General features: G+C 42.6%; 1 protein-coding gene across 1 annotated transcript in view; it reads right to left on the bottom strand.

Moving 5' to 3' along the window:
• Positions 1–27,940, bottom strand: part of LOC124620101 (sorbitol dehydrogenase-like) — an 81,138-nt gene that overhangs the window by 31,344 nt on the left and 21,854 nt on the right. The window contains exons 2-4 of the mRNA XM_047146769.1: positions 22,595–22,628; positions 21,664–21,828; positions 18,076–18,235 (exon numbers count right to left, since the gene is read on the bottom strand). Of these exons, the coding sequence (XP_047002725.1) occupies positions 18,076–18,235; positions 21,664–21,828; positions 22,595–22,628 (359 nt within the window). The remainder of the gene's footprint in view (positions 1–18,075; positions 18,236–21,663; positions 21,829–22,594; positions 22,629–27,940) is intronic.

The following is a 27,940-nucleotide window of genomic DNA, read 5'->3' as shown; positions in this document are numbered from 1 at the left end:
TAATCTGCTGAATTACAGGCCTTTCTCACTAGCGTCGATTTGCAGTAGGGTTTTGGAATATATACTGTATTCGAACATTATGAAGTACCTCGAAGAAAACGATTTATTGACACATAGTCAGCACGGTTTCAGAAAATATCGTTCTTGTGAAACACAACTAGCTCTTTATACTCGTGAAGTAATAAGTGCTATCGACAGGGGATGTGAAATTGATTCCATATTTTTAGATTTCCCGAAGGCTTTCGACACCGTTCCTCACAAGCGTCTTCTAACCAAACTGCGTGCCTACGGAGTATCGCCTCAGTTGTGCGACTGGATTCGTGATTTCCTGTCAGAAAGGTCACAGTTCGTAGTAATAGACGGAAAGTCGTCGAGTAAAACAGAAGTAATATCCGGCGTTCCCCAAGGAAGTGTTCTAGGCCCTCTATTGTTCCTGATCTACATTAACGACATAGGAGACAATCCGAGTAGCCGTCTTAGATTGTTTGCAGATGATGCTGTCATTTACCGTCTTATAAAGTCATCAGAGGATCAAAACGACTTGCAAAATGATTTAAATAAGATATTTGTATGGTGCGAAAAGTGGCAATTGACGCTGAATAAGGAAAAGTACGAAGTTATTCACATGAGTACTAAAAGAAATCAGCTTAATTTCGATTACGCGATAAGTCTCACAAATCTGAAGGCTGTAAATTCAACTAAATATTCAAAGATTACAATTACAAATAACCTAAATTGGAACGATCACAGAGATAATATTGTGCGTAGAGCAAACCAAAGACTGCTATTCATTGGCAGAACACTTAGAAGGTGCAACAAGTCTACCAAAGACTGCTTACACTACGCTTAGTCCGCCTTATTCTGGAGCATTGCTGTGCGTTGTGGGATCTGCATCAGATGGGACTGACGGATGACATCGAAAAAGTACAAAGAAGGGCAGCTCGTTTTGTATTATTGCGAAATAGGGAAGATACTGTCACAGACATGATACGTGAATTGGAGTGGCAATCATTAAAACAAGTTAGTTTTTCGTTGCGACGGGATCTTCTCATGAAATTTCAATCACCAGTTTTCTCCCCCGATTGCGAAAACATTCTGTTGGCACCCGCCTACATAGGGAGAAATGATCATCACGATAAAATAAGAGAAGTCAGTGCTCGCACAGAAAAATTTAAGTGCTCTTTTTCCCAAGTGCCGTTCGAAAGTGGAACGGTAGAGAGACAGCTTGAAGGTGGTTCATTGAACCCTCTTCCAGGCACTTTATTGTGAATAGCAGAGTAATAACGAAGATGTATAGATGTAGACGTGTGCAAGGTACCCCAAAATGTTACAGAATCGCAGCATCCGTAGTCTTGCTGATAAACATCTGGTTGAAGGTACGACTTTTATGCAGGATGGTGTTCCACGCCATATTGCTGCACACTTGAAATATCTCTTGCGTACATCGTTTGGTGAGGATTTCCAGGTCCCAGACAGCAACCCGCGCGATTGTTGGTTGTCATATTGCCAGAAGTCGCAAGACTACCGCGATCGTCCGACCTCATTAGGGACGCCAGATGACAACATCCGAGCAATTTCTCACGTCACCTACTGGTATGCTGTACAGTGCTGTTCACAAGATTGTCCATCATTTACAGGTATTGTTGAAGAATCACCGACATGTTGAACATTTGTATTTTCTAAAAACCAGTCGCTATACTATTTATTGCGTTTGTAGCACATGAAGCACAATCTGTTTGTCACTTTGTGTACCGTTTTCTGTTTCAACAAAATCCCATGTTATTTCAAGCGTGTGTCAATTTTTAGCACTATACCTAGATTATTCTGTAAAGTACTGAATTTCAAAATGTTAACTGACTTCTGGGTCACCCTCTATATTTATACTCATACGGGACAGCTGAGCAAAGTGCCTATGGCGGGAAAAGTGCCGCTGCGGTCACAGGAGCTACGAGGTGCCGATATCCTCAGGGAAATGCCTCAAATTATTCTCCATCGAGTTTACAAACAATGCTGCTCCAGGAACATTCGCAACCTCTACTATAATGATCACATTATAGTAGAGGTTGAACATGCCGCTTCAGTTCTAAGGTATTTTTTATTTTTCAATACTTAAAGCATCACTGGTTTCTGGCTGTGATAACTTTGTGTTCTGACCCCGAGCGCCCTGATGGACAAGTATAGGACGCGGTGTACCACCAGCGAGCGCAGAGTACGGCGCTCGGGGTCACAACACTAAGTTATCACAGCCAGAAACCAGTGGTGCTTTAAGTATTGAAAAATAAAAAGTATCTTGCAACGGAAGCAGTATCATTAGCCTCTCGTATTCTTGAGTGCCCAATCACCCCATGAACCTTCTCTGCTGCGCCGCTCTTCAGAGTTATAATATTTTTTCTGGATTTTCATTATCCTGATGTAATGTAAGAAGGTGGGACATGGATAAACTGACAAAACTATAAGTTGTAGAGAGTTTCAGGGAGAGCATTAGGGGACGATTGACAAGAATGGGGGAAGGAAATACAGTAGAAGAAGAATGGGTAGCTCTGAGGGTTGAAGTAGTGAAGGCAGCAGAGGATCAAGTAGGTAAAAAGACGAGGGCTAATAGAAATCCTTGGGTAACAGAAGAAATATTGAATTTAATTGATGAAAGGAGAAAATATAAAAATGCAGTAACTGAAGCAGGCAAAAAGGAATACAAACGTCTCAAAAATGAGATCGACAGGAAGTGCAAAATGGCTAAGCAGGGATGGCTAGAGGACAAATGTAAGGATGTAGAGGCATATCTCACTAGGGGTAATATAGATAGTGCTTACAGGTAAATTAGAGAGACCTTTGGAGAAAAGAGAATCACTTGCATGAACATCAAGAGCTCAGATGGAAACCCAGTTCTAAGCAAAGAAGGGAAAGCAGAAAGCCGGAAGGAGTATATAGTGGGTCTATACAAGGGCGATGTTCTTGAGGGCAATATTATGGAAATGGAAGAGGATGTAGATGAAGATGAATTGGGAGATATGATACTGTGTGAAGAGTTTGACAGAGCACTGAAACACCTAAGTCGAAACAAGGCTCCAGGAATAGACAACATTCCATTAGAACTACTGACATCCTTGGGAGAGCCAGTCCTGACAAAACACGACCATCTGGTAAACCAGATGTATGAGGCAGGCGAAATACCCTCAGACTTCAAGAAGAATATAATAATTCCAAGCAGGTGTTGACAGTTGTCAAAATTAATGAACTATCACTTTAATAAGTCTTGGCTGCAAAATACTAACACGAATTCTTTACAGATTAATGGAAAAACTGGTTGAGCCAACCTCGGGGAAGATCAGTTTGGATTCCGTAGAAATGTTGGAACACGTGAGGCAATACTGACCCTACGACGTATCTTAGAAAATAGATTAAGGAAAGGCAAACCTACGTTTCTGGCATTTGTAGACTTAGAGAAAGCTTTTGACAATGACACTGGAAGACGCTCTTTCAAATTCTGGCGGTGGTAGGGGTAAACTACAGAGAACGAAAGGCTATTTACGATTTGTATAGAAAACAGATGGCAGTTATAAGTGTCGAGGGGCATGAAGGGAAGCAGTGGTTGAGAAGGCAGTGAGGCAGGGTTGTAGCCTATCCCAGATGTTTTTCAATCTATATACTGAGCAGCAGTAAAGGAAACAGAAGAAAAATTCGGAGTAGGAATTAAAATCCATGGAAAAGAAATAAAAACTTTGAGGTTCGCTGATGACATTGTAATCCTGTCGGAGACAGCAAAGTAGCTGGAAGAGCAGTTGAACGGAATGGACAGTGTCTTGTAGGGAGGATATAAGATGAACATCAACAAAAGCAAACACGAGGATAATGGTGTAGCGGCACTGATTCTTAAGATGGGAAAGTGGGTTTTGTGCGATGCTCTGAGCCCAAGTTACAGCCAGCTGCGGGCCGGATTGCAGTGAGTTACGCATACCAACGTTTACAAAGTAGGGTGGAGGTCACGTGGCCATCGAACCGATGAAAAGAGTAAAAGCAGCGGTCCGCGTGGCTTAAGCCCTAGGCATAACGCAAGCTCTAGGCAGAATGAGCCCACTGGCGCAATATTGGTGTAGAGCGTACGTGACTCGGAGCAGCATGTTAGCAAAACAGCGTCACACAGCCGAGTATAAGTAGGTGCTGTTTTCTAATGAGATTCATTCAAGCAGCTCTCCTGGATGGCGAGGAGTGTCACACCGCCGGCTACACGCGGCAACAGATGGGGCGCCAGGGTTCCAGTCAACAGTGGGTCTTTGGTTCGACCTTGTGGGGCCAACGCTGGGTCCACAGCCACTCAGGGAGGGCCACTCTTCGGCTCGTTGCCGCGGGCGGTCGTCTCAGCTCCCGACTCACGCTGGAGACTTCTCGAGGTGAGGGGGACAGATTCGGACACCGGATCACGGGCGGTCGTTGCCGCCGCATTCTCAGCTACGCCAGGGAGGAAGAGGCAGCAGTGGAGCCGGCCTACGGCTCCCGGCGGAGCAGCGCAGAAACGACGAGGACGGTGGCCACTGAGTCGTCTGCTGGCGCAGCCACCCTGACGTAATCAGAACTCTGCAGCTGACGTACAGGGCCGGCACGCACAGCGTATTGCTCTGAATTGCTAGGGCGGTGGCCTCAGTATTGTGGGACCCAGTGACGCAGAACGAGGTTAATGGGGCTCTGTAGCTTAAAAAAAAAAAAAAAAATCATTTGTAAAGTTCTCGCCGAGTTTTAATACGGCAACTCCTGGCACTTACCCACTACATTTGGTGTCTTCCCGCTACATTTGACCATCCTGATACATTCGGTGGCAGAAGTCGCCACAACAATGTAATGTAGTCGAATTAAATTGGGTGATGCTGAGGGAATTATATTAGGAAATGAGACGCTTAAAGTAGTAAATGTGATTTGCAATTTGGGGAGCAAAATAGCTGATGATGGTCGAAGTTGAGAGGATATAAAATGTAGACTGGCAATGGCAAGGAAAGCGTTTCTGAAGAAGAGAAATTTGTTAACATCGAGTATGGATTTAAGTGGCAGAAAGTATTTTCTGAAAGTATTTGTATGGAGTGTAGCCATGTATGGAAGTGAAACGTGAACGATAAATAGTTTAGACAAAAAGAAAATAGAAGCTTTTGAAATGTGGTGCTACAGAAGAATGCTGAAGATTAGATGGGTAGATCGCATAACTAATGAGGAGGTATTAAATAGAATTGGAGGGAAATTTGTGGCACAGCTTGACTAGAAGAAGGAATCGGTTGGTAAGGCATGTTCTGAGGCATCAAGGGATCACCAATTTAATATTGGAGGGCAGCGTTGGGGGTAAAAATGGTAGAGGGAGAACAAGAGATGAATACACTAAGCAGATTCAGAAGGATGAATGTTGCAGTAGGTACTGGGAGATGAAGAAGCTTGTACAGGATAAAGTAGCATGGAGAGCTGCATCAAATCAGCATCTGGACTCAAGACCACAACAAGAACAACAATGTAAGAGTTAATTTAGTGTATTTGTTACTGTGAGGGAACGACACTTTCCTCTTTTTAATGAAAATGTGTTGAAAGTGTATCTCATGACTCCATAATCCTACTTTAGTAAATGAAATTTCGATCATTCTATTACAAGGCATGCAGCTTTTGTGTAAATGCGTTAATGTGGGCAAAGTGGCCATCTTGGTGGTGGCTTCTGGCCACATTGTGCACGAAGATAATGTAAAAGCATTGACCGAAAGAAGGGCTGAGCGGTGATCCTTACAGCCAGTCCTTATAACAATGACAAGGAAGTGGCAAATAAAGAAAGAGAAGAAGTACAAAGTGAAAAGAAAGAAAACGGAAAGCAGCCGAAAACAAGAAAGGCGGGGCTAGTATCTTCCTGCAGTGGGACGGTAGTTTTCTCTTAGCCGCTTGTTTACACTGTTGAACCCGGGTCGTGTGGAGCTGCTTGCTGGTGAACTCACGCTGCCCGAAACAGTGGGTTCGCTGGTGCCAGGTCACCCTCAACTTGTAGCCATACTCTCTGTTCATATCTTCAGGAAGATTTTGATAGTGTCTCTTATTTTTCCACGGCCGCCAAACAAGAACACGAGATTCTTGAAAATTAATAGGTCGGTACAGTCATGGTGATATGCAGCTATATCTGATTTATTGTGGTCCACTCTTTTCTTTGAACTGTCCAATGACATCCCAGAATATGACGTTGCTAGTCAACGGACAACCGATGTAAGGCAATATTCAGGGTGAACATTCATAAAGACGACGAACTACAGGGAAGGATTCCTGACTGGAAATGGAAGAAAAAATGTCCTATGATCATATGCGCGGAAATGGACAGTGTGCGTGCAACGACAAGAAATCGTCCCGGAACATAATACAGAACTGCATCGCATCCAGATCACAACAGATGTTCTGGCGGCTTCCATGGGATGCAGTGGACGCGTTCACACATCGCATCACGAATTACCGCACTCTTTCGCATGTTACGGCCTCTTTCCAAATAGCGTCAGGGGCGTCATGAACACGCTTTTCAAAGGTCTGCACATCAACTTGTTCAGCATATACGCCGCTTATCAGCTGATGCAAAGATAAATGTCCAGGGGTTTAAGTTCAGTGCTACAGGGCCGCCAGCGTCCAGGGAAGATGTTGTTGAGGTGCTGGCAAATTGTAATGCGAAAGTGGGGTGGTGCTCCGTCGTGCAGAAACCGCATAACCTGTCATATTGCCAAAAACTCATTCTCAGGCAGCCCAGGCAGGGTATTTCGCAGGAAGTCCAGGTACGTTCCTTCGTCAAGGCGTTGTGGAATAATAACTGATCCAAGTATATGTTCGCCAAGAATCGCTGTCCACACACTGGTTCTGACCCTAGGCTACTGAGACATCTCAACCATTCCCCGAGAATTGTCTGTAGCTCACAAATGACGATTATGCAGATTGACGATGCCAGTTCTGGTAAAGGTTGCTTTATTGGTAAAGAGGAGCGATGTCAGAAATCCCATAGACAAAATTCTTCCCGTAGACGGAAATCCGCTACTGATAATCCTAGCACTCGTTGCAGGTAATAATGATAGTAGGGGCTGTCATGCAGGATACACGTAATCCTACTGTGGCTTACACCATGTTGGCGGGACACTCGCCAGGCGCTTGTACTATGGTTCGTCTCAATATCCTGCAGAACCTGGTACTCCAAATGTGGTGTACGCACAGCTCGCTGCCTCCCTGCACGTTCGACCATCTTAAAGGGCCTATGATCACACAAACGCCCAAAAAGGGCTTACAATGTCGTGTTATGTGGTTGGTGTCTATGGGAGTATTTTTTTTGGCATAACCATGCTGCCTCTCGACCTTTTCCATCTGCTGGGCCGTACAAAAACATCATGTCGGCTTGTTCCCGATGTGAATACAATACCATTCTAGTGTTGACAGTACACTGCGTCAACTACACAGCCTGCAATACACAAGGAAGACAGGCACATGGTTAGAGGAACTTTCATTCGTCAGCGTCATCTGCCGTGGAAACGACGCATTTCCGGACATATTTTCATATTACCTTCTTTCTACCGTTTCCAGTCAGGAATCCGTCCCTACAGTTTGGCGGTTTTATTAATGTTCACCCTGTCTAGAGGACGAACATCACCACACTCCAGCAGTTAGTAGCTCGCTTTAGCGTTTCAAAACTTCGAGGCATAATACCGTAAATGATTTTCTTCGTATTTATCCTGGCCGTGGAAGCCTACAAACTTACGGTGTATCTTTTTGCATCTGTGCTACTCTTAGAATGCAGCTGTGATGACCGACTGAACTTCAGTTTCGCCAGAGACCCTGACCCGGCCAGAAATAGTGATGGTGGTTACCACTGAAACACACGGTTTTTGGTAACAGAGGTTCCTTTCGTCTCCAGTTTAACCTGAATGTTAAAACCATTCAAAATAACCGGTCTTTTAAAAAACCGATTTTCGGTTTTTACTGCTGTTTCTTCCAGTAATTAACGTAGGCTTTGGACAAAGATTGAAAGTTTCTAATGGCTGTGAAGGAGGAGGAGATACTTTTCGATACGGGGTTGAGGTTGTGGCAGAGATCGATCCCACTGTCTCCAGCAAAGATTGCTAAAGTGAAAGAGAGAGATTCAGCGACAGCGAGAGCGAGAGATCATAAGCTGAAGCTACCCTTCATTGTCACTTTTGGATGTTATCCAATTTTCACCCTGAAGCAGCCACAAAATTAAGGATTGAATTATTATCTCAAGAATATAGCACGTCAATAAAATTGTGTGTAAACGAGTATTAATGAAATTCATCTTCTCTTCCAAGAACACTTAGCTTGTTGTGGATCCTCTCATTTTTAAGTGTTTAAAGCAAATAATACACTGCATTTCGTAAAATATACCTGCAGACAAGAGTTGGTACCATTCTGCAATACTACTGATGTTCGAGAACAACATTGAGAATCTACTTTATAGACCGTATGGAGGCAAGTCTTCCACATGGCTCACGTACTGTCTAATAGGACACACCACATGGCAACAGGTATATTACTGTCTCTGCAATTCTGTACCGATTCATTCGGAATGTGTTGCTGGTTCCTAACTGCAGATGTTGTTACTAAAACAGTGCTGATCGCTTTTTCCAGTCGAATTCCTGCAATATCGCATATTTCAGAGCAGCTGAACTCTTGCGAATAAACATTGTTCATTTTTTAAAAGAAGTTTAATTTAAAAACCAAAAGTTTTAGGACTGCTGCTACGGAAAACTGAAATGTCGTTTATTTTGGGCAGTTATTCGTGAAAAGTAAAAAACTGCTATAGCCAAGATCAAAAAAATGCCGACCTATACCTGTTATTCAGAACTAAAATAGCGTTACCGGTTTAAACCGGTCGGTTTTTTCCATCGCTAGCCGAAAAGTGAAAGATCGTAAGTGAGTCGCCTACCGCCGTTCTCTTCTGCAGATAAGTGTGGTCTTCATATGTAATCTGTCATGTGGAAAACATTCGGTTATGGATACGGCACGTAATACAGAAATTTTACACACCACTTTTAAAAGAAGACTGCCGTGCTGGAAGACAAGACGATAAACAACAGTAAAACACCTTGACTGTATTCTTAACGAACAAACTACACTTGGATGACAAGGTCATGGGGTAGCCATATGTACATATACAGATGACGGTAGTATGGCGTACACAAGATATAAAAGAGCAGTGTATTGGCGGAGATGTCGTTTGTAATCAGGTGGTTCATTTCAAAAGGTTTCCGACGTGATTGTGGCCGCATGGTGCAAATTAAGACTTTGAAGGCGGAATGATAGTTTACGTAGAGTTGCAAGCACCACTGAATAAAATAATCTCGGAAACCAATGTGGGACGTACGACCATCGTATTCGTTAGGTCTGTGCGGTGAAATGTGGCGTTAATGGGATATGTCAGCATACAATCTACGCGAGTACCTTTGCTAACAGGACGACATCGCATCCAGCGCATCTCTTGGACTTATAACCGTATCAGTTCGATCCTAGCCGACTGGAAAACCGTGGTGTGGCCAGGTGAGTCACGATTGTAGTTGGTAAGAGCTGATGGTAGGGTTCGAACGTGGCGCAGACCCCAGGAAGCCACTGAGCCAAGTTGTCAACAAGGCTCTGTGCAAGCTGGTTGTGGCTCCAAAATAATGAGGTGTGAACCGATCATTGGCTGGAAATGGTTATGTTCGGCTACTTGTAGACCATTTGCAGCCATTCATGGACGTCATGTTTCCAAACAACGATGGATAGCAATGAGTCATGTGGATGACAATGTGTCATGTCTCAGGGTCACAGTTGTTCATGATTGGCTTTAAGAACTTTCTGGACAGTTCGAGAGAATGATTTGACCATCTGGATTCCATCAGACATTTATGGGACATAGTAGAGACGTAAGTTCGTGTACAAAATCCTGCACTGGCAACACTTTCAAATTATGGACGGCCGTAGAGGCCATAGAGGCAGTAATTGGGAGCTCCAGTTGGTCACGTGTTAAGAAAAAAATATTTTTAGCACAGATCAGGTGAGTCACAGCCCAGTTCGTTTATATCTACACCATGCCCCGCAAACCATCTTAAGGTGTTCCGGGGAGGGTTGTTCTGATACCAGTAACTGATACCCCCCTACCCTGTTCCACGCGCGAATCGTATGTGGGAAGAATGGCTGTCGGTAAGCCTCTATATTCGCTCTTATTTATCGAATTTTCTCGTCGTTGTCATCAAGCGCGATGTATGTGGCAGGAAGTAATATGCTGTCCGATCTCTTCCTGCAAGGTACTTTCTAGAAACTTCTGTGGTAAACCTCTCCGTGGTGCACAACGCAACTCTTGTAGCGTTTGCCAATGAAGTTTGTTGAGCACATCGGTAACTCTCTCGCGCCGACGAAACGTGCCGTCCTTCATTGGATCTTTTCTATCATTCCTACCTGATAATTAGCCCATGTTGATGAGCAATACTCAAGAATCGGTGCCACAAGCACCTTGTAAGCAACTTTCATCGTGGAGGAGCTACATTTCCTTAAGAGTCTTCCTATGAATCTCAGTCTGGCATTCGCTATTCCCATAATTTTTTGTGTGTTCGTCGCACTTAAGGTCGCGCTGGACGGTTATCCTAGATACACTCCTGGAAATTGAAATAAGAACACCGTGAATTCATTGTCCCAGGAGGGGGAAACTTTATTGACACATTACTGGGGTCAGCCGGCCGCGGTGGCCGTGCGGTTCTACGCGCTCCAGTCCGGAGCCGCGCTGCTGCTACGGTCGCAGGTTCGAATCCTGCCTCGGGCATGGGTGTGTGTGATGTCCTTAGGTTAGTTAGGTTTAAGTAGTTCTAAGTTCTAGGGGACTGATGACCACAGCAGTTGAGTCCCATAGTGCTCAGAGCCATTTGAACCATTTGAATTCCTGGGGTCAGATACATCACATGATCACACTGACAGAACCACAGGCACATAGACACAGGCAACAGAGCATGCACAATGTCGGCACTAGTACAGTGTATATCCACCTTTCGCAGCAATGCAGACTGCTATTCTCCCATGGAGACGATCGTAGAGATGCTGGATGTAGTCCTGTGGAACGGCTTGCCATGCCATTTCCACCTGGCGCCTCAGTTGGACCAGCGTTCGTGCTGGACGTGCAGACCGCGTGAGACGACGCTTCATCCAGTCCCAAACACGCTCAATGGGGGACAGATCCGGAGATCTTGCTGGCCAGGGTAGTTGACTTACACCTTCTAGAGCACGTTGGGTGGCACGGGATACATGCGGACGTGCATTGTCCCGTTGGAACAGCAAGTTCCCTTGCCGGTCTAGGAATGGTAGAACGATGGGTTCGATGACGGTTTGGATGTACCGTGCACTATTCAGTGTCCCCTCGACGATCACCAGTGGTGTACGGCCAGTGTAGGAGATCGCTCCCCACACCATGATGCCGGGTGTTGGCCCTGTGTGCCTCGGTCGTATGCAGTCCTGATTGTGGCGCTCACCTGCACGGCGCCAAACACGCATACGACCATCATTGGCACCAAGGCAGAAGCGACTCTCATCGCTGAAGACGACACGTCTCCATTCGTCCCTCCATTCACGCCTGTCGCGACACCACTGGAGGCGGGCTGCACGATGTTGGGGCGTGAGCGGAAGACGGCCTAACGGTGTGCGGGAACGTAGCCCAGCTTCATGGAGACGGTTGCGAATGGTCCTCGCCGATACCCCAGGAGCAACAGTGTCCCTAATTTGCTGGGAAGTGGCGGTGCGGTCCCCTACGGCACTGCGTAGGATCCTGCGGTCTTGGCGTGCATCCGTGCGTCGCTGCGGTCCGGTCCCAGGTCGACGGGCACGTGCACCTTCCGCCGACCACTGGCGACAACATCGATGTACTGTGGAGACCTCACGCCCCACGTGTTGAGCAATTCGGCGGTACGTCCACCCGGCCTCCCGCATGCCCACTATACGCCCTCGCTCAAAGTCCGTCAACTGCACATACGGTTCACGTCCACGCTGTCGCGGCATGCTACCAGTGTTAAAGACTGCGATGGAGCTCCGTATGCCACGGCAAACTGGCTGACACTGACGGCGGCGGTGCACAAATGCTGCGCAGATAGCGCCATTCGACGGCCAACACCGCGGTTCCTGGTGTGTCCGCTGTGCCGTGCGTGTGACCATTGGTTGTACAGCCCTCTCGCAGTGTCCGGAGCAAGTATGGTGGGTCTGACACACCGGTGTCAATGTGTTCTTTTTTCCATTTCCAGGAGTGTATATTATGGTAGATACTGTTTCTAGTGGTGTATCGTCGACAGTGTAGCTGTACAGTAGAAGCATTCTCTCACCATATATGCGCTATCTGTTACATTTATTTACATTCAGGTCAACTGGTAGAGCCTGCACCATCCACCAGTCCTCTGTAGGTCATTCTGCAAATCGTTACAGTTTTCTGGCATTTCTTTGTTACAAGCAACCACGTCATCTGCAAACAGGCTTAAAGAGCCTACGGCGCTTTCTATGAGATCATTTATATACACTGAAAACAGTAGATATAGGCTATAGGCTATATGCGATAATGCGATAATGAATAGCTTAGTAAGCAGCCCAGTTGAGGACTGGACATTTCTAAAAACGGTAACCACAGAAGTTACAAAGGTACTAGAAAGGTAAATGCGAAGAAATTATGGATAACATAGGAAATACTTCACATAATGTTTCGGAAAATTCAGCAATACGTAAATACATGTCACCTAGAAATTAAAGAAACAAAGTGCAGGACAGCTAAGCCGAAATGGCTGCATGAAAAAATGTGAAGAGTTAACAAATCATTGTTGGATGCACTGTCTCAGTGTGCGCAAAAGTCGACACAACCGGCGGTGAAATTAAAAACAAGGGCGGTAAAGTTTAAGATTTCAATGGAATTGCACTGTTAAATGCAGAGGAGAGAGCAAATAGGTGGAAGGACTACATTGAAGGCCTTTATGATGGGAAAGACTTATCTGACGGTGTGGTAGAAGAAGAAACAGGAGCCGATAGAGAACAGGTAGAGGATCCAGCCATAGAATTTAAGAAAGCTTTGGAAGACTTAAGATCAAATAAGGCAGAAGGGATAGATAACATTCCATTTTAATTTCTAAAATCGTTGGTCTAAGTGTCAATTAAACGACTCTTCACGTTGGTGTGTAGAATGTATGAGACTGGCGATATACAATCAGACTTCGGGAAAACGTCATCCACACAGTTCCGGAGACTGCAAGAGGCGTCAAGTGCGAACATTATCGCATAATCAGCTTAAAAGCTAATGCACCCAAGTTGCTGAAAGAATAATATACAGAAGAATTAAAAAGAAAACTGAGGATCTTTTAGATGACGATCAGTTTGGCATTAGGCACCAGAGAGGCAGCTCTGAAGTTGCGGTTGATAATGGAAACAAGACACGTTCATAGGATTTTTCGATCTGCAAAAAGTGTACGAAAACGTAAAATGGTACAAGATATTTGAAATTCTGAGGAAATAGGGGTAAGCTGTAGCTACGGTATACAATATGTACAAGAACCAACAGGGAACAATAAGCGTGGAAGATCATGAACCAAGTGTTCTGATTAAAAAGGGTGTAAGACAAGGGTGTAGTCTTTCGCCCCTACTGTTCAATCTATGCATCGAAAAAGCAATGACGGAAATAAAAGAATGTTTTGAGACAGGTATTAAAATTCAAGGTGAAATGATATCATTGGGAAGATTCTTATGGCATTGCTATCATCAGTTACAATGAAGAAGAATGACAGGGTCTGCTGAATGGATTGTACAGAATTTGAATTGAAAGTAAATCGAAAGAGGACGAAAGTAATGAGAAGCATCAGAAATGATAACAGTGAGAAAAGTAACATCAAAATCAGGGATTACGAAGTAGAAGCAGCTAAGAAACTCTGCTACCTAGGCGGCAAAATAACACAGGATGGACGGAACAAGCAGGATATAAAAAGCAGACTGGCACAGGGAAAAAGGGGCATTCAAGTCCAAGACGTTTGTTGGTATCAGACACAGGAAGAAATTTCTGGAAATTTACGTTTCGAGCACAGCGTTGTGTAGTAGTGAAACATGGATTGTGGGAAAACCGGAACTGAATAGAATCGAAGTATCTGAGATGTGGTTTTGCAGAAGACTGCTGTTAATTAAGTGGACTGATAATGTAAGAGTGGGCAAGGAAAGGAATATATGGAAAACAGTGCCAACAAGAAGGCGGTAGGATGATAGAACACGTATTAAGAGATGAGGGATTAATTTCCATGGTACTAGAGGGAGTTGTAGAGGGTATAAACTGTAGAGGAAGATAGAGAGTGGAATACATCCAGCAGATAATTGAAATTGTAAGTTGCAAGACTTACTCTGAGATGAAAACGTTGGCCAGGAGAGGAATTCGTGGCGAGCCGCATGAGACTAGTCAGATGACTAATGACTCAGAAAAAAAGGCCCTTTCGTACTTCGTTGGGGTACTGAGGACCTTTACATCTGTCGACTTTGTTCCCTTAAGAGCGACGTTTTGAGTTCTGCCTCCAAGGAAGCCTTCCTTCTGGTCGAAAATCTGATCCAATAATGGATAAGCTTGTATTTTTTCACTAAAAGGCAGTGCGGGACGGTGTGAAATGCCTTCCTGAGGTCAAGGAACACGACATCGACCTCAACCTTTTGTGTCAGAGTAATTTGCAGGCAGTGGTTGATACACCGAGAACAATCGGTAATACGAAGATCATTGATTCGAGTACGCACGCGGAAAGTTTCTGTATTTCCAATTTTTACGTTATGTAAACTGCAGATAAACCAAAATAATGCTCAATGTATTGTATTTAAGTTTGGTGGATGAGCGCGAGGCAAAATGTAGGAATGTTTTCACTACATCATCAGAACCTGGAGAAGTTACAAAAACTTTATACAAAAATGATGAAGGAGAATTGTCATCATGCAGTATCAACGTTATTTCCCTCTTCTCAGCCCCCCCCCCCCCTTTCCCCCAAATGACCTCTCTAGTGTGCAAATCTGCGTTGTCTATTTTTATCATCAGATAAAGAATTTGATGAAAAAGCTTCAAAACTGCTTCCATCTCATCGAAAGAGTAAAAGAAATCACATTGCTAGAAGACAGCATGAAAATATATTCCATTGCTAATATTTGGTGAAATGATGACGCATGGTTTGCTGCCACACTGTGCATGAGAGAGAACCTTTTATCAACATAAACCAAGTTTGTTTTTCTATAGAAACTTTAAAACCACCATGTAATTGTAAAAAAGCACCATTTATAATGTATGCAAGATGCAAGAAAATTACTGTCACTCCTATTTTTACCATGAATATCACTCCAGCACGTATAAATCTGCTATAAAATAATAAACATATCTGGTTGTATATGTGAAAACCAGAAATTTATTTGCCGTCCTAAATGTCTGTTAACCATTCCTTTTCATGGTTTTTCTGAAAATATTAATAAATGAAGTATGTTGACCATCATTACGTTTATTCGCAGTGTTAAGTAGCGTGAAAACTGTAAATAAAAAAAAAAAGATTCCCTTGTAGACACACGACGCCACGGAACTCTTACAACAGTTGTGTAGCTTTTGAGGCTATGCTGCCATAAATTCCTCCCCCGACCCATACAAAACTTGCTAATTTTTTTCTAAACTTCAGGGCATCTGGATCTACAACTATTGTCATTTTCATCTCTGCCCACGCCCTGCACATACCATGAATTTGAGCGAAATCAGTGATGACAAGTATGCTTGCTCCATTTTTAAGTCAACTTATCATCAAGTCTTTAGTTTTATATGTTGCCTATTACTATTTCTTTTAAGTGTTTTATTTTTTATGGACTGTTTTTACTTTCACTCATTCGTACAGTTTCGTTAACAATCTCTTCCATATACGATGTGTATTCACAGTTGCGAATATGGTCAACCGTGAGCTGTATAACAATTTAGTCCGAACTGGGACTCTAACTCGAATTTCCAGGTTGTCTCATGCATGCGTGTCCAAAGGAACTTTGCATCTTAGTTCTGAATAACATATGCACTGCAATATCGTAATCTCTTCCGTCCTAAACTGCACCGTCATTGGTATGTTATACAACATTTTTCTGTGGAATGGTTCTTACATGCCGGTGCTGGTGCTACAGAAAGAAAATCTGAAGATGAATCATATGTGACTTTTAGATAATGCCTTTTACTGTCATTTTATTTTCACATCTCTATCTTATATCTGGTTCTGGTAAGTTATGTACACTGACTGTGCTTGTGTGTCTTATACAGGTATTTCGCTGATCTTGTAACTATTACTGTGACACATGTCATCTTTTTTGTTCTTCTTTAGTTATGTAATGTAATGAAACGTGTATCTAAGCACACCACATGTTAATGTCATGTGGTGTGATTAAGCTCAGAAATGCTGAGAGTGCTGGCACACAAGGGTAAAAGCATATATCTGTCGACGAAAGATTTGCAGAGCCAGAATAGCTCTTTGTTCTTGGCCCAGTGGAATTCTACCTACAAGATGGTACTCTGTGGTATATCCAGACGTGATGTCTAGAGAAAATACCAGAGTCCTCCATAAACTCAGCCCAAGAATGACAGTCCTGCATTTAAATTGTGTTATGTCCTATTTAATATAAAAACTGCTTCCTAAATTCGATACATACAGCTGCCCCTATTGATAGGATTTATGCAACCCACATTGCCTTCAGAAACTAATCTCGAGATTTTCACATTCTCTCGCTCCGCTACTCACAAACCATTAGTCCTACAGAAAAACACGAACAACACTTATTGTAGGAAATTTAATGCAGCTAAATTATATACTGGGATATATTTTCGGTCGAGGCCACAGCTTTCGAGTTAGTCAAGAAAAACGCGTTTTAAGGTAATTTTTTAACGTTTTTCTTGAAAAGTTCGAGAACTAAGGCCTCTAGCGAAAACGTATCCCAGAACAAAATTTAACTACATTAAATTTACTATAAAAAGGTGCTGTTCTTTTATTTCTGTAGTACTAATATTTTGCATATAGTGAGAGAGAGAGAGAGAGAGAGAGAGAGAGAGAGAGAGAGAGAGAGAGAGAGAGAGAGCGCATATGAAAATCTTGCACATGTTATTTTAGACATTGCGGGTTGCATAAAACCCAAGGGTAGGTGCAGCTGTGTGATTGTGTTCCGACAAAGGGAGTCAGTCTTCCACCAAGTCATCTGTAAAAATTAATTGCTTTTTCAAACATGCAGTTAACGTAAAATTACATGAAAAGAAGTAGTGTCGTGGTAAAAGATACTAACCCGTGACTGGCTGGCTCAAATACTCTTTGGGTGAGGTGATCAGGAGGCGATAACACTGGCAAAAGCGCTTCGTCCTGGGCGCTCCAGCAAACCGTGCGAGACTTCTTTCTCGGAAGTCGCGAGCCGGAGCATAGTTTTGAGTATAGCATACCACAACATTGGCGGGATGTTGAGTATCATTACTTGCTCCATTGGTATCGGTGTTTCGTATTCAGGAACGACTCGTTGCCCAGCCATTTTAGTGTAAGATACAAATAGTGCTTCCTCAGTGCTAATCAAAATGTGTTGTAGATGAGGTGTGACAGTTGTATTAAAAACAGACTTATTCTTCTGATAGCTTTGTTTTCTTTGGGTTGGGAGCCTGCTGGTGACATTGTCGATTTATTAGTTCCTGCTGATATTGTTGCATGCAGAGTGTTATCTACTACATCCATTGTGTGACAGGGCACGGAGGTGAAGATACAGCTGGGCCAGTTGTATTAGAAACAGTACGAAGTGTATCGCGGCCCACTGGATTCCGCAGGTTACAGAATCTGCATGCGCAAGCACAATACGGCAACTGCATTCTAAGCCCCTAATGCACCCGACAGACAGTATAGCGGTTATTATGATGACTGTTCAGCAGCTACAACCGGTCACCATGTTGCTAATTTTTGCGGTCAATAAAAAACATTTGAGAACATTAGATGGCGACGTTCATAGGTCACAGGACTGATCAGTGTGTCTGTAGAGCTCACATTACACGACACTGAGAGAGTAGCGGTGCTAAGAATGAACACTTCTCACTTGTAGCAGAAGTCAGCGGCGTGCACGTAGTAGCGGACCAGGTTGCCGTCTACGGGCGGCGTCGCACAGAAGGCGACGTCAGGACACAGGTTGTAGCGGCCCTCTTTGCAGAAGCTGCACAGCCTGCAAGACACTCCGGGTTCTATTGCCACACGGTCACCTGTAATAGAAACGTTTTGAGTCCGCGCGCCGTTAATCCCTGTCAGTAGTATACCGCTTACAAGCAGCTTTGCCAAATAATGACATTATTGGAAAATAGTGAGTGTTACAGAACGTTCATCTAAATTACTTTATGAAGACAAGTCGTTGTTTAACGTTGTTACCTAAAATCTCCAGAAGTATTTGTTCGATTATCTTCAAATTTTTGTACGATTCTATAAAGAACGTTGAGACGGGCATAGGCTACATCATAAATGGGAAACATTGTCATCACAACTCTCGTAAAGTTCCTGAGCGATTTCATCAAATTTTTACTCAGTGCTCTAATGAACGTCCAGACGGATGTAGGCCATATATTTCTAATGTGTACAATATACAAATACATGTTTAATATAGAAAGTGGAGTCGGTGTTAGCAAAAATCTCGAAAAGTTCTTAGCCGATTTGATTCACATTTTTATGCGTTAGTGTGATAAACATCCAAATGGACATAGGCGGTGCACTTTTTTTAAACGACAATGTACAGATTTTCTGTTAAAACCGATTGCGAGGAAGAGAATGCTGCGATGTGCTGTGTTATGAAAATGTACGGTTTCGATTTATTTTATCGTAGGGTCTTTCAGCTACGATAGGATGGCATGTAAACCATTAGACAAGTTGTTTCTCCTGTATATGTTCTTTCTGCTCTTTTCAAACAAAAATTGTGTACATAGGAGAGAGCTGTTTCCTTTCTCACCGTCTGTTTTAGAGGAAAGTTGTATTTATGACACATCGACTTATTGCCAGAATACCACTATGGAATCTGAATGGGACGAAACTTTGTAATCCTACCAATTCACAGATTAAAACCATGTGTATTATTGTGATTGATGGAACTATCCTCACAGAATCAGCAGCTGGAGAGCTATCTTTCATACTCTATATATCAATGATCCCAACCTATTTGCCCATTCATTTTCAGTGACTTCAGTTCTCGATCAAGGTATCGTGCTTGGATAGAGCTCACTCAGTAGAGCATTTGCCCATGGAAGGAGAAGGTCCCCGGTTCGAGTCACGATGCAACACACAGTTTTAATCTCCAAGAAACTTTCAAGTCAGTTCACACGCCGCTGCAGAGTGATAATTCATTCTGGAACATTTATGTGTTACTGATGATTTGGTATACAGTCACAGTGGTCTTCATTAGTATTCACTTTATTGGGCAATAACACAAATTCTGCAAACTCCGTATGTTTTGAACACAAGGTATATGAGCGTTAACAAAGCTGCTGTACAGAGACACAACCGAAGATTTGGCATCCTATGAAAAGGATGTGTACAGGATGATCAGAAACAGTCTGAAATACTTGGAAAGGTGATGCGGGATAGGTTGTGCTGAGAAACAATTCTCAAAAGAAGATTTCAATGTATTGCGCCGTTTGCGAGTTAATTAGCACTGAAGTTAGCTAGTCAGAACGTTGCGCGCGTAGTTAAAGCCCCTCTCAGCCCCAAGGACAGTGTCATCAAACAAGTTCCTCGTTTGATTTCCTATAACAAAACGAGAGATCGATACAAAAATTGGACATGGGACGGTAGAACGGATCGAACCGGAGCCAAAGGTTGAGCAGTCTCGTGCACCACCATCTACCCTATTAGAAAAACTGACGCTAATTGTATCTGGTAGGCTGTTTGAACTTGCGAGCGCAACGGCCTGATTCACTAAATTCGGAGCTAATCAAGTCGGTAATTGCAAAACGTATCAAAATACATAGGGAAACTTTACTATCAGTGTATTGTAGAAAGCAGGTTATGGAAGTTAATTTAGCTCTTTCAGATTTGACTTCCAGTGTATTGGCAACTGACTTCTTGTGTATTTTATACCATTAAATGATCGTGTGCACCTTCAGGGCCCAGCGGTCGTTTTACTACTATATGTCACTTTCGGTTTAGTGTTTCTTGCTGTCCTCTGTAGCAGTAATGGTGCGCTAAGTTGGAAACAGTCAATATGGCGGTTCATTGCGAAGTAATTAAAGACTGTATGGAACGAAAGGACGTATTAAGAAACACAGTGTGCTCATGCAGGGGATATAGAATAGAGACTGTTTTAGAAAGAGAAGTTTTCTAAGAAAGGGAAATGTGACACATTAAAAGTAATTTAATTTTAAAAAGTTTTTCTGAAAATATATTCTAGTACGGAAGAGAAACGTGGACGATAAAATTTTCAGACAAGAGGAGAACAGAAGCTGTAGAAATGTGTTGCTAAATTTAGAAAGGTGTGGTATGTTCCTATGGGACCAAATTGCTGAGGTCATCGGTCCCTACCTACGCTTACACACCAATCTAACTTAAACTAACTTACGCTAAAGACATTACACACACACCCATTCCCGAGGGAGCACTCGAACCTTCGACGGGGCGAGCCGTGCGAACCATGGCAATGCGCCCTTAACCACGCGGCTACCCCGCGCGGCTAATGTGTTGCTAAATAAGAATTCTCCATATTAGATACGATGACTGGATAGCTAACGCCGAGACTGAATCGAATTTGGGAAACACATTATGATGCAACCTGACCAACAATGTATCGGTTGATAGGACATATTTTGAGGCCTGAAAGAATAGTTAATTTGGTGGCAAACGGGTAAACAGTGGGTCAAAATCGTACAGGGAGACCAAGACTTGACCATTGCTATCATGCTGAAGTGGATATAGGTTGCAGAAATGAAGAACCTTGCACAGGATAGACATTTTATAAACCAACTACAATATGCATCTTTCCAACATGACGTCCAACACTTGACTTTTTCAAGGTCCGACTAACTAATAATCGCGCCCAAAAATCAGAGTTTCAAGTACGTCAAAGATCATAGTGACAAAAGAAAGAATACACATGAGAATAATATCATTGCAATATAAACATATCGATGTATCACAAATGAAATCAAATCTGAATGTTGTCTCAGAAATATGTCAACTACTTCTACAGATACACAGTAGAATATTACTGGTATCCAGAGGTGCAGGTGAGCTGCCGTAATGGTTACGTAATTCAAGTACCATTACAAGTACTTGAACAGACACTGGACCACATAGCAAAAGTGTTGAGGATCAGCTGAGGACTTTTAGAATCCGCATCTCATGCTATGAAGTGGATACATGATCTGCACTTCGATCTGTAGTCAGTAACTAGTCTTTAATGCTGTATATGTTATATCTGTGTGGTTGTTCTGTCGTACTTTTATGTCTTTTATGTTCTCTTACATATGTTACGCATTTTATTCTTGTCTATTATGGTATTTGTATTTGCATATATGCTGCTGCCTCGTGCAATACGATAAAGAAATAATGTAAAAAGCAATCGGCGTTGCGGAAATATACGGAACACCTTCGAAAGTTAAAGAATACAATAGTAATCTATATGTGGAAGTGTTGCGGAGTACGTAGTACTTACCGCACTTCAGGTTCGTCACGGTACATCCCACTTTCTCGACGACCCCTGCCGCTTCATGTCCAAGAACCATAGGCTCCTTCACTACAAACTCTCCTATCCGACCATCAACATAGTAATGGACGTCGGAGGCACATACACCAACAGGTCCCATCTTTAGAAGAACTTCTGCAAATGAGAATAAAAGTAGCAATGTAATAGCCATTAAATATATTGTAGCTTCCGGAAAGGAAAACATACGAGTAGAAGGAAACACATTAATAATGTGTTCGTTTAGCATCACGTGTCTGTTAAACCTCTCTTAATTCTTGATAACCACCGCATTTTCTCCTGTGTAGTGTTCATTGTTATACAGACATGTATTTCATGATTACAATTTCAATGATAAGAAATTCAGCTTCAGCATAACATCATGTAATTAACGTCTTCGTAATTATGAGTGTACATTGTAAAGTAATGTGAATTAAATTCTCTTACTTTCGTTTACCTTTAGTATAAGTATAGAGTAAAATGGTTTTCAGGTTTAATTCTCGAATGTGTGACGTTTATGACGTTTCAAAGTTGGGTCCAATAAAAACAGAACTTGTGAAAGAAAGTGAAATATGACGAATAATATGGGAACAATTGAGCTAAAGTGTCGAAGTAAGTGCAAATAGGAGAAATTGCTACATATCTTCAAGGCACGTCCGTATATATTATACAGATAAACAAAGGCGACGGAAGAAATAATTACTGCAATATAATACACAAGACTGTATAGTGTGTTTCTTCGGCAACCATCTGTTCCATTATTGTCCTGGAATGTCACAACATATGAACTGGTAGAGAAGAAGTAGTGAAGAATATAAAACGAGTGGTTTGGTACCATGAAAGTATGCTTCATTTACTACTAAAAGTTTTGCTTTATTATTGAAATTGAGTTCTTATAACTTACGGTCATACTTCGGTTCAGGAATAGGCCGTTGCTCCTGAAATGAAAAGGAAAAGTTAATAGCTAATTTTATTAAATAAAATTGCGAGTAATAGCAATGCCAATGAAAAGGCGACAATATTTAAATTAGAGGGCCAAAGCTTATCAAGGTTAACATCAATAATATTAGATGCTAATTTATAAATTTTCTGACCGCTTGAATGGTTTTTTAGTGCATGTGCCTTAGATAGTTAGTTATTCTGTACAGTTTGAGCAGTCTTCTTGCCTTCGCTGTTATTTGTTTTCAAATAAACCAGGAAGTGAAAATCTGTGTACTTTTCGTTACTGGAAGGCTGTGTCATTTAATCTTAAAACATAAGTTTCTTGTTGAGGCCTCGGTCTGTGGAAATAACAACAATTCAATTCATTATAACTGCCTTTTTTATCTAGCAAAAGATAAAACTCTGCCATTTAGATAAAGTGTAAGGCTCTCTCTCTCTCTCTCTCTCTCTCTCTCTCTCTCTCTCCCTCGCGCGCGCGCGCGCACACACACACACACACACACACACACACACACACACACTAGCACATTAGAACGGGCATTTAAATCTGGCTACACGAGCAAGGAAAATATCTAGATCTCCAGCAGAAGAAACTTGCAGTGTGATTGAACATGACCCTACTAGTTTTTGATAAAAACTGGTGTTGACGTTGGAAAGTCCAGTTCCTATTCGAGCAAATTTTGGATTGGCTCAAGTAGTGAACATTTAGGGCGGATTTGGAGACCAAGAAAAGGAAAGTATTTTTTTTTTCATGGGTGAACAGTTAGAAATGCCAAGGGTTTTGTAAAATAGTATCAAACTTATGGAATGTTGTGACAAAAAATAATGCAGATCTCTGTCACACACATTAGCAATTTGACTGGCAGAAGTGGCTTTTTCTCTGCACAAAGTAGTTACTGCTGTCCACAGCGAACCTCAAATTCGTTAGATATTTTTAGATTTTCAGGAAGGTTTTTGACACCGTTCCTAGCAATTGGTTTCTAATCAAGCTAGTATACCCTCTGTGTCCTCGGTGGCTTAGATGGATGCCGGCACGGTGGCTCAGCGTGTTCGGTCAGAGGGTTACGTACCCTCTATAATAAAAAAATTGAGTTAATCGATCATCAACGAACTTAATCGGATGTCTTACGACGTCCACCCCGAACAGATACAACGAATAAAAGCGGAAAAAAATGGATAGAGCGTCTGCCATGTAAGCAGGAGATCCCGGGTTCGAGTCCCGGTCGGGGCACACATTTTCATCTGTCCCCGTTGACGTATGTCAACGCCTGTAAGCAGCTAAGGGTTGTCATTTCATTGTAAGTTTCTGATTCTTTAAAGAACTGTAGTCCCTCGTATATAACAGATTTAAGCTTCTTATTACTTTACAACTGAGTTAATGTGTTAAATAGTGGACGACAGGTATGTACATGAGGAAGTTTACACATGCTTTGAAATTAAGTTTAAAGTTTGTCGGAAGAGTCTAAGTGCTCTCATTATGAAACAACAGATAAATATAGTCTGGGTAATTTGCCCACTGATTTAAGCAAAAGCTGGTTTTGCACGCATCTCAGTGTTTATGAGGTCATATCTGCTGAACGGGAAATTGAAATTGGCAGTAGACTTTCTGGGACTCGAACCCTATTCCTCCTGGACGGAAAGTCCAAGTGTACCCCTCCAACACAATCAAACCACCAGAGGTGCTTGGAATTGACAGGAAATTAAAAATGGATGTGTCATTTCTGGGACTCGAGCCCTGATTCTGCTCAGTGTACTTTATTTATTTTGGTGTGTTCAAATGGTACAAATGGCTATGAGCACTATGGGACTTAACATCTGAGGTCATCAGTCCCCTAGAACTTAGAACTACTTAAACCTAACTAACCTAAGGACATCACACACATCCATGCCCGAGGCAGGATTCGAGCCTGTGACCGTAGATGTCACGTGGTTCCAGACTGAAGCGCCTAGAGCCGCTCGACAAGACAGACCGGCAATTAATCACAAATATCAGGCCTAATTACACAATCATATCCATAGCGCTATATAGGGATGGCATAAAATCGCAATACCACTCAAAAACTGTTGATACCATACACTTTTGTTATCGTGCTGGGAAAAAATTTCGCAATACCACTCGAAACTAGCGACAGACACACTCAAACTCTACCCTACACCTACAAGCTGGCAGGAGAAAGGCTGAGGTGTAAGGTAGTACCTTTATTCCATTTGGTGGGAAATATGTTCACCTGACGAGATGCAGGTGTTGGAAAGAGAGGAGTTTAAAAAGCGTATTACTTGTAAGCATACAGTATCTATCGTCGTTTGTCGTCAGAGTTCGCTATAGCTCTCTGCTCAAAAACCATCCTGCAGCCCAGGCAATCGAAGCCAATACATGCTACTACAACTGAAGGAAAAATATGCATCACAGTTCTATTTCCACTTCGGAATAGTCGTGAGAATGCCTGATGTATCACATGTACTGGGGAAAATCGTCGGCCTAAAAGACTGCAAAGGGAGTGGTAGTTGAACGTGCATTCTCAGCGATAGGGTCCACAGGCTGCCGAAAATCGACGCCCTCTTCCTCGCTCCCTCCATCCACCTATGGAGGGGGACACAGCCTTCTTGAAACTTCCAGCTGCTCCGCCTACCACCTTGGGGGACGGGCAGGCCATTGTCCGCACTTGGCTTTCCAACATATGGCCGCCACCTTAAGGCAGCGGTCCTGGACAACACAAAACAGAAATCTAGTTGCATAACCCTGATCATCTGGAGAACGCGCCAGATGGCTATTTCAGAAGTCAGCTGGTTGTGAAACAGGAATCCCCTACCGTATAAAGCGACCGCCGTCCCACGTTGGCATTCCTCAGAGCCGTGATAAATGACTGCTATCCAGACCAAGGGAGAGACGCATCTCTTAGAGAGCTCGCCCGCCGGTACAGGCTGCACTATTTAACATAAACGCGTCTCCTATAATAATGCAACCATTAAAAAAGGGAAACGATAATAAATGTCCTTTTTCCACGAAAATAGGCAAAGTCGATTTTCTTTTTTGTTTTATGAGCAAAATCGGTATAGTTTTACGTTCGACTCCTGTCGCATCCCATTTGTTTGTGACGTCCAGCGAAGTGTACCACCGCCGATTACATATGATCAGCAGGGAAAAGAAAAAACTTCGACTATTTTGATGCGAGAACTACGGACGACCGCAGAATGTCCTTGTTATTTCGGAACCATCGTGAGAATAAATAAAAAACGAGAATTTAAACTCCAAAGAAAAAAAAAATTAATAATTTGTATTAAGCAATTGCTTTTAGCCTACTTAACAAATTACACGACCTGAGAGCGTCTTTTGCGTTCATTGTCTGTAAATAAACTGTCATGCATGTGATATAACATTAATCTTTCATGCCATTGGCTCTCATGTCAGGAAAAACACAATCATTTTACATTAGAGCACAACAAGCTATAATTCAAGATAACGTAGTCCTTTTGTACACTATGACAGGTCCCTTTTACCAGTGTGATGCTATATCATACTAGCGTTTACGAAACAAATCAGTAGAATCTGTCTCGCCCTGTGTAGGTGGAAGATGGAAATTTCGTTAAAAAAGATATAGCCACAATGTAAAAAAAGAAATGCTTTTCAAAAATCATTCCCTGGTGCCCTAGATATCTCTTTCACCCACCAGGTGGCATGTCATTGATATAAATTAGATAGGCTAATTAATTAAATTGATCATGAGAGCAACTTTGCGTGGTGAGTAATTTATTTTTCCAGAAGTTGGATTACACTCGCCAAGTAAGTCAGCTGGGAATAAATGAATGGAACACGATGTTCTTTTTGAGGAACACTATTGAGAATGTTATCTAAAGCTGATAACAGAGGGATTCTATAGCCCACAACATTCATTTCACGTAAGGACCGCACTATTAAAAACGCAATCATAACGTCTATGTTACAATCACCCAGCATAAAAAGCGGTCTTGAATCTACAGAGGCTCACATGAGTCGCTGACAGTGTTACGCTTTCAGGTAGAAATGCTGTCTCTGATTTGGAATCAAGTCTATCCTTTCTACCACATACTTGCATTGTATCTTGTAGAGACGTCTTTTAGTGGTTACAGCCACTGGTGAATCATATTTGCGCCATTCTCCTATCTCAAAAGGAGTCCCTTTCTTTCCGAACCTTTCTGCTAAGGATACCATACGCCAAGAACTCCAGTGCTGCATTTTGACAGTCCTTCTGCATCTTTTAACTGCTCCAAAGTCTCTACCCTGCCCCACCTGCAGCTTAGTCTATGTGATCGTCCCAATTAAAGTGTGTCCTGTTACAGAAGTCGGAGAGCGTTATATCTAAGATCTTCTGCATCCCGTGGGGAAACAGGACGACCTGAGTTAATGTGACAGGAGCGCATCACTCGGTGGAAATGGGAACATGGTGTCCTAGCTCCGCCAACCGTGTACAGTGTGTAAGGCAGGCGTCATACGAAGATTTCTCATGCAACACGAGGTAGTGAGCAGTTACGGTGGTGTTTCTTGTTGGCAAAATTAGGAAGACTACACATCATACATTGCATGGAGGAAGGAAAAAGATTATGCTACTGCATTGCGACACATCCCCAGTCAACACACAGGTAGTCCGAAGGAGATCTGTGTCTCTCAGCGTCCATTAATGTTTAACATCCAAACATATTGGGCGATCCTTTTAAATGTACAGGTATTTGTTCATTGGAGCTGGTGGTTCATGATCGAATTCGCTTCCACAGAACGGTGTAAATTTTCATCACCTGTTCTGTAGGATGACCATATCCAACAGACTATTAATCACACGAGAGGGTTCCTGTATTGCTCCTTAATAAGTAGTTTAAAACATTGGCTTCTTTTCCGTTGTAACACGCCCAATCAGTGTACACCGCGATTCACAGTTTTTTCTACCATCTCTTAGAAATCGGTGTCAGCTGATGCTAAATTGATATTAGCATGTTTCGATGCACTGGCTCTCACAGAAAACTGAACATCGCATGGCATAAGCTATATAGCTACCACAACACAGGCAGGTAGAAATAACACAGACACGATGTTTCTCATTGACAAAATGTAGAAGACAACCCAACACATGGAAACTGGAAATGTTTGCCGTATTGTAGAGCACTTCCAGCGGCTATTCGTATGTGATTACCTGTACAGTTAATCTCGTCTGCCCATCGACAGTGTAGGGGGTGTCTCAGTGCTGCGTTTCGAAAAGCATTGTTCCTTCATCTTGCAGTCATGTACGTGGTTACTGTTAGAGTGTTGACCAGCGGCGGAAGGTGCTGTTAACAACAA

The sequence above is a fragment of the Schistocerca americana genome, chromosome 6 (assembly GCF_021461395.2).
Source record: "Schistocerca americana isolate TAMUIC-IGC-003095 chromosome 6, iqSchAmer2.1, whole genome shotgun sequence".
Classification (NCBI taxonomy): Eukaryota; Metazoa; Arthropoda; class Insecta; order Orthoptera; family Acrididae; genus Schistocerca; species Schistocerca americana.
Note: the sequence above shows the minus strand (reverse complement) of the source record. Positions and strands in the feature narration are given on the sequence as shown.